The following is an 8,302-nucleotide window of genomic DNA, read 5'->3' as shown; positions in this document are numbered from 1 at the left end:
ATACAAATTACACCTGTTAAACTTGTAACACTGATTTACAGATCGGTTATGAACAGTACAACGGATGGTAGGTATAACATACTACAAGTAGAGTATTTTTTCCAATATTACCTAGTGAGTCATACAAAAAGTTTTTTCAGACCTACTCATTGGTTTTCGTTGTTCCAATACAATTCACATTCATTACTTGCTGACTGAAGTTAAAACAGTATCGGCAACCAGTTGACAGTTCTTTTCATGAAATTGAAATTCTATTTTTGTCTTCACACGTTTTGATAAAGTGTTTACATTAATATTATGTTTCTGATAGTTCTAATCTCATTCTGCTGCATATGTAAGTAATTAATGTAAAACACGATCAATATAAAATGGGTCTACCAACTAGCGTTCACTAATACTACCACTAACGTCTCAAATTGATAGACGCAAAGTCGTACTAATAAAATAGATAATGTCTACTTCCCTGTTGCAACTTCATAATAAAGGTCAGTGTCCTCGGCCGCGCACTCGGTCACTTGCTAGCCGTTCAATGATCGGCCGAGGATACTGACTCGCCACTGTACTCGTTAGGTATACTACCGGCTACTTGTTTAAGGCCATCGGTCCAGCGGGCCGCAGGGAGTCCCACACTACGCTTGCCAGTTCGTGGTCTCCACTCGAGAAATCTACCCCACCGGCAATCGGTTCTTCGGCATATATATGGCTTAGGGAATTGGAGCGGAGTTTTCTATAGAATTATCTTATTTCTTATGCGGTCCTTCAGAGAAACCACGACCATTGCTCTTTCTATTGCCCAATGAGCCATTTTAAATCGGTGGAACAGTCCAACCATCGTGTCCACGTTTTTGAACCATATTTATGTGATCATTAGGTGGTAGGACACACTACTTGAAGACCATTGTATTCGGGCTTTGAAGAATGGTCGAGGTGTGGTGTGTGTAAAAAATAGAAGACTGCAGCAATAAACTCATGTGATGAAAATTAAAATAGCTGAGATCAACAATTTCCATAGTACTGGTGGCAAAGAGAACTGAATCCTCTCAGAAACACAATACAAGCAGATTTATATTTTTAGGTATTTTTCTTGGTATTAGAAGATACATTTTTTTAAGCTCGATTGGTTATGCATCACCCACTTCATACGCGGTTCAAATTCCGCCTCTTACATTATATAGCTACCAATGAGTATACCATCGTTCTTCACTGAAGAACGATGCCACACCGTCGTGAGGAAACCTACATAACGTCAATAGATACTCGTATATAGCATATCTACATTTCCCACCAACCCGCAGTGGACCAGCATGATGGGTAATGGTCCAAGCTTAGCTAAGGAGCTTAGATCTTAAGGTGATATGCACAAAGATTTCATTCATGAGAGCCATGCGCAAGTATATTACCCCATTACAGATAAGTAGTAGAATAGAATATATAGAATACTTTTAGACTCAAACTCATACACCCCTTTTGAGAGGTTATACGTTGTAATATATCTCTAATAAAAATATCATGTACTCATGCAGTCATTAAACTCAGTACAAACGCCATAGCACATTGAAGTTACAGAATAGCACCTTCCAGTCGATATCTATGAAGCTAGACCATAAAAACTTATCTTAATTGATTCCGTAAAGGAACATGACATGACACACATATATACTATTCAAATGAGACACTCCTTATCATTTTCACATAATATCGTGTTTTCTATGACACCATGGTGGGTATAGTTTATTTAGTTTTTAGGGGCTCTCGCCACCAAAAATATACATATACTTACATCAAAAGGTAGTGCTAGACTTTTCTATTTTCTGCGGGGGTATTAGTGCCGGCACGAAGATCGAAACTACCTTCCTAAGCTTGGACCATTTCCCACCACACCGCTCCACTGCAGATGGAGTTTCTCTTCACAAAAAAGGTTACAAATTGCCGGAAGGGTTAGCCCTCATGAGTTATTCTAAACACTTGCTCTAAAACTTTTGGCAATTCGTAACTTCCTATACTAATTGAGTAACTATACAATTTGTTTAACACCCTGTACACATATTTGACACTATATTCCAGCACCATGTTGGTGTGAGAGCTTCGACGGCTGCGTGCAGCCCCCGCTAGAGTGCCCCAACGAGAACATCACCTACTGGTTGTACACGAGGTTCGTATTATATATATAAAAAACATATTGCATTTTGAACAGGGAATGGTCTTAGGTAGTAAATATATTCTACTGTTTACTAATTTATTGAAAACAGATTGATGTAAGTAAGTAATTTATATTTAAATTTTATGACAGGTAGGTAAGTATTGTTACGGCGTATAAAAATGATTAACTTTCTTTTGTTGATGGTTATTTATATACTTGTAGTAATAATCTTATTATAATAAAATTTTATTATTATCTATCTAATCATAATTCAATTGTTTTGTCTAGTCAATTGTATGATACCTAATCATGATGTCACCAAGGGCAATTTTGTACGATCATCAACTGACAAATTAGGCAAGTGAAAACTTTATTATTTCACAAAAATATTTCCGAAAACTTCGCTCTACTTAACTAGGTAGCTAGGTACCCAATCAGTGCACAGGTCAATTATTTAATTTAAATTACTTAAACTGTATAGGTATCCCTATACCTAGTAAGTACATTAATTAAATTTAATCATCAATTAAATGTTATGATGAGTGAATGAAGATTATGGATCACTTTACTTTGACACAGTTACTTCTTTCATCTAATTTACAACAGAGACACCCAGAACAACCCGACGGAGCTGCGCGTGAACGACAGCCGCTCGCTCGAGAGTGCCCCCTGGGTGCACGGTGCCCCCATCAAGGTGCTCATCCACGGGTACACGGGGCACAAGGACTTCTCGCCCAACAGCGAGATACGACCAGGTGCGTGCAGACGTAACGTGCCTCTACAAGCAGGTGGACCAAGCTCGACCCATACGATGACACCTAACGAGTACAGTGGCGAGTCAGTGTCCTCGGCTGATCCTCGACCAATTAACGGCTAGCCGAGTGCGCGGCCGTGTACACTGACTCGCCACTGTACTCTTTAGGTGTAATCGACCCATTACATACAGGGAGGAAGGCCGAAATCATATTATTCTCGTACTCCTTCCGGGAAATCCTCAACCATCCGCCTAACATCTAGCACGTTATAGCAAAATATTTCATAATTAATCAATTTTGCATTCTCACTCGACTTGAAAGACGAATTGAAACGATTGAGAATTAGGAAATGCATTCCGACAGCAGTGATTTTTTAGGTGTAATGAAGTACTTACCTAAGGTATTTTTAGACAAATATAGCAGGAGTTTATACTATTTTTCTCAAGATTTTTTAAAATATATAATGACAAAACCAACAAAACCTCAATTTCCAGCTTATATGCAGTGCTGTGACTACAACATCATCACAGTAGACTACAACCCGATAGCCCGCGAGCCGTGCTACATGTACGCCGCTTTCAACACAGACCTGGTCGGCAAATGCACGGCCCAACTGATCGACCGACTGGTCCAGAACTACAGTATAGCCCTGGACAGGTTCCATGTGATTGGCTTCAGCCTGGGCGGGCAGGTGGCCGGATTTGTCGGGTACTATCTGGAGTCTGGCAAGCTGAGGAGGATCACTGGTTAGTACTTAGATATAAGACATATGATAGGTTTTGCTCACATGATTACGTCTAAGGTCCAAGGCTCGGCGGCGTGAGGGCCCCCCTCGATGCTTGAGAAATCCAAATAAATCTTCAGGTACACACACAAAATTCACTTGTCCGTTTATACTATGATAAACGCTTAACGCTTAATATAATGCTTAATGGCAACTGATGATATTTAACCAATATTTCCCCAATTCACAATAATTCTGATAATTGCGACAGCGCCGAATCACAAAAGCATAACAACCAAACGAAGGCTGACAACGACTGACTTCTTGTCAAAGGAGTTGAAATCAATCTAAGTACCCACATACAAATATTAAGGTGTTCGACCGATGTACAATAAGGATTTTATGATTTCTATTATGTTATTTTAATACGCTCCGCCACTAGGAGTAGGAGTTTTATGATTTCCCTCTTATAATTATCATATACTTCGACCTCTCATATCATGATTATCAGGTTATATCGTACCTTTTTTAGTCTTCCAAGACTGTAATCCTTTGAAATTTTGAGACCTGACCCATTTATTCTGAGTATACCTAATTTTAGTTGTATAACATGCACTAATAGATTTAGAAAACCCCCTTTACATACCGTTCTCTGTATGACTCCCTCACCCCCCTTTCACACTAGTAATCCACTCCCATTAATTAATTTTATATTTAATTTTGCAAACCCTTTCGGGTAGAGTTTAGCTCAGTAACCTTCACTATAATTATTATCACCTATGTAACCTATATTCACCAAATAAATGCCTTTGACTTTGACTCCCTTCCAGGCCTAGACCCAGCCCTTCCTCTCTTCGCGACTCGAGACAGCAACCGCAAGCTGGACGCCGGCGACGCGCGCTTCGTGGACGTGCTGCACACCAACTCACTGGAGAAGGGCAAGCTCGAGGCGTGTGGCCATGTCGACTTCTACGCTAATGGGGGCATGACGCAGCCGGGATGTGTAGACACTGACAACCAGAGTATGGATCTATAGCTACAAGCGAATACACAAATATTACGACGCTCTACTAACCTCCAACAAACCCTACACGATATGGAGCTGGCGATTGCAATAAGCAACTTCGTGATCATCATCAGCCTGTAATCCAGGAAACGCTAAAACACTCGGCCTTCCTCACCGTCATCAACGTCGTTCCTACCGTTTCTCTTTGTGATCTCTCCTCGAAAAATCATGGATGATCGTATGGTGCTTTCGCCACTATTCACTTCTGCAGCCATACGGCTGCTATAATCAGAGCCTTAGTAATAAGCTTACCTTTGCCACGTGAATTCCAGCTAAATCTGGGTGCGACCACGCGCGCGCGCCGGCCTACTTCGCGGAGTCCATCACCAGCGACGTCGGCTTCTACGGCACCGGCTGCTACTCCTGGGTCACCTACATGATCGGCTGGTGCGAGGTCACCAGCTCTGAGGAAGAGGTGCTGTTTGGAGAGAACGTGCCTTACGGGTTCGTGTTTATGAACTGACGTCTATTATGTACTAGATTCCCCAAAGCACTGCGCGTGTCAAAACTAATCAAAAGTGTGAGCATTTTAGTTTCGTCCAGCTGTCATTAACAGTGTCAATTCCTACTTAAATTTTGGCACGCGTGGTTTTCATAGAAATGGGTGCATTCGTGGTATCTAGCCAATATCTAGAATAATATACGTCTAGTCTGTGTGTTTATGGTTGCTTTTCTTCAACATGTCTTTATCTAATAGGCTGGCTGGGTATAGCCAGAGGAACGTCGTGATAATCTGTCTTTTGCTTTTCTACTGCAGTTAGTACCTACAGGAATTGTCTAAGATCGTTGGCCAGTTAAAAATTAAATCGGTAATATGTAATAATATGAGTATGTATGTATGTCGACCGAATGGCGTAATGGTTAGTGACCCTGACTACTGAGCCGATGGTCCCTGGTTCGATTCCCGGCTGGGGCAGATATTTGTTTAAACACAGATATTTGTTCTCGGGTCTTGGAGGTGCCCGTAAAATGGCAATAGGCCCGCCCCCTATTACATTGGGACTAACATAACACTCTGGCGAAAAGTGGGTGCAGCAATGCACCTCTGCCTACCCCGCAAGGGAGTACATTAGTACAAGGCGTGAGTGCGTATGTATGTGTATTATAGTAAACATAGCCAATTCGATAAGTACTTTAATAGTATTCCTGGTAGGTATAACATTCTAGCAAGATGAAGATTATTAACATGGTCATAGACTGTGGTCATAGAGTAGGTTGTTAGAATTATGATACGGTTAGTACATATCTATCTCTACATAGTGGAAAAATACCAGGACGTCATCTACACGAGGCTAGGAAATTGTACCCAACATAAAAAATACGTAACTTTAAATAAAACTAACTAGGTATTTCTATTGTTTTTTATTCTAAACATTACTGAAAATTCTGTTTATGTCTCATCTACAACCGTACATGATCTACACCGGAATATTACATAAATACGCCTGCTTCACTGCATGTGATGTGACAAAGATTAACTTTCACTATTTCCTTCCATGTGCGTTATTTAACCTAGATTTGTGAGTTACCTAGATGAATTAATCTGTCATAAATCTACACTTTTGAAACATCTTCATATTATTATTGTGTATTTTTATTACAAGACGATTACATAATATTAATCCGATGTATAAACGATGCGTTTTGATTAAAGACTTGCGTATATGTAAATAAAACACTAAGTATTGAATGTAAAATGTATCCGTTTTTACTGTTTACTCAAGTGTGCGAGACATCGATATATTATTAAAGAAATAAAGCAGGTTTAAAACCTTTATCCACAAATCACCAGCCCTATGCAGTACCGATGGCCCTCATTTAAAATCCACAGTGAAAAGAAGGTGGCTCGCTTGTGAGCACAATAAATGACTTTAAGATATACGAGTATGTGGGGACATCTCACAAACGGTCATCCAATCAAAAGCTAGACAGGGCCTGTTATATGTGTCGGGTATCGGACAGCTGATATATTTACACAGGTATATATTATTACATACAACGGTAACGAAGACCAGTCAGGGTCACTTACTACTTCTACCATTCATTCATTAATGTATATAGTAAGGTGGGGTAAGACAGTCACCGGGTGAAGACTATATCTAGTTTGTCACGCTCGTAAAGTGGCAACCACCACCAGTGGACCACTTTACCAGCGTGACAAAGTAGAGAATGAAGCTGCTTATAACAATAATATAATATAATATGTGGTGACATCTCACACACGGCCATCCGACCACAAGCTAGGCAGAGCTTGTGTTATGGGTATCGGACAGCAGATATATCTACACAAATATATAGATACATATTAAATATAAATACCACCTTGGGTGTTGATATTTATATTTAATACCCGAGTACAAAATATATCTGTCTTTAAACAAATATCTGCCTCAGCCGGGAATCGAACCCGGGACCTTCGGCATAGCAGTCAGGGCCACTAACCACTACGCCATTCGACCGTCATTTAGGTACAACTAATTATTACACATTCATAGTCTTACCCCACCTTACTATTCCATGTTTATTCCACATATTCCAGGGCGTCAGGTCTGTACTTCTTCCGCACCAACGCGGAGTCCCCGTACGCGCGCGGCTCCAACAAGCGCGCCAAGAGGAGCGCCGGGCCCGGCGACTACAGCGACAAGGTACTATGTATCCTATATACAGGGTGTTGCAAAAACGGTATACTAAGGCGAAAGGGGGTGACTCAGGAGGTCATTCTGAACAACTTTTGTTCTACGAGTTTTGGAGAGATAATTTACGGTCGTCATGTAGAGTGAGCCTCCAATCACTACTGTACCTATCGAGCCGAAAAGAGGTCACCTCATGGTGTTTTGGTGGAACTTAATTTGTTCTACGACCTTGAAAATTTGGCGAAAATGTTTATTTTATGCACCTACATAGTAACCTCATTTGACTTGTACTGTACATATTTCATGAAATTTTCAGGTGAACCGACACATCGACAAGAAGAATTTCATGCAACAATGGCTGGAGTATCTCGTTTATTGAATTAAATGGACCTTGGCTGTTTAACTATCATTTTGAGTTTTTAATTCGTACCTACGTTGTTCTATAAAAATCAGACTTAGGAAAGGACTATTACTTATTCAAAATTACGTCACAGCAGCTGTGTAACTACTAGGGTCTAATAAACTCTAGCCTTCTTAGGTACATCTCAGATTTCCGGAGCATTCTTTAAAACCTTAGTGCGTTTATCGTACTGCACTTAAAATTCATGTGAGATTTCATTTAGGATATGAATTAATTGAACTAGGTACGGATAAATCATCATATCACGTATTGTGATAAACTCTGTGGTCATTGTGACCTACAAGAAACTTTCGGTAATTTATCATGAACAGAAATAGATTAATGTTTTATTTATATTTTAATCAGCTAATCGGTTTAACCTGTGAATAATTAATTATGATTTTTCATGGTATTTTGTTAACATTGCTTTATAGAGAGAAAATTTTCTGACTGTGTTGTGTACCTAACATACTCTCATTTGAAGCCATTTGTTTTAAAAACATTGATTAACTAAATATCTCATCAAATTCAATTCGTAAAGATCAAAGGTGAATCATATTGCGTACGCGGATTGCTTCGTGACT

The 8,302-nt window shown here is 39.9% G+C and overlaps 1 protein-coding gene across 1 annotated transcript; it reads left to right on the top strand.

The window, feature by feature from the left end:
* Window positions 1-6: 6 nt before the first annotated feature.
* LOC105389994 (phospholipase A1 1) lies at window positions 7-7,727 on the top strand. Its single transcript, XM_011561206.3, has 8 exons — window positions 7-334; window positions 2,065-2,152; window positions 2,747-2,895; window positions 3,390-3,641; window positions 4,450-4,641; window positions 4,958-5,129; window positions 7,225-7,330; window positions 7,635-7,727. Exons 1-8 carry the CDS (start codon window positions 298-300, stop codon window positions 7,695-7,697), a joined length of 1,059 nt encoding a protein of 352 aa, XP_011559508.3. The 5' UTR covers window positions 7-297; the 3' UTR covers window positions 7,698-7,727.
* The last annotated feature ends 575 nt before the right edge of the window (window positions 7,728-8,302 follow it).

This window comes from Plutella xylostella, chromosome 12, assembly GCF_932276165.1.
Source record: "Plutella xylostella chromosome 12, ilPluXylo3.1, whole genome shotgun sequence".
Taxonomy (NCBI): Eukaryota; Metazoa; Arthropoda; class Insecta; order Lepidoptera; family Plutellidae; genus Plutella; species Plutella xylostella.
The sequence above is the reverse complement of the archived record's forward strand: the minus strand, read 5'-3'. Positions and strand labels throughout refer to the sequence as shown.

Excerpts from the sequence above, each read along its gene's own strand:
- LOC105389994 (XM_011561206.3), top strand. The coding sequence starts at position 298 with ATGTTTCTGATAGTTCTAATCTCATTCTGCTGCATAT. Across the intron at positions 2,896-3,389 it reads CAACAGCGAGATACGACCAG|CTTATATGCAGTGCTGTGAC; the intron begins GTGCGTGCAGAC and ends CTCAATTTCCAG. Across the intron at positions 4,642-4,957 it reads TGTAGACACTGACAACCAGA|CTAAATCTGGGTGCGACCAC; the intron begins GTATGGATCTAT and ends CGTGAATTCCAG.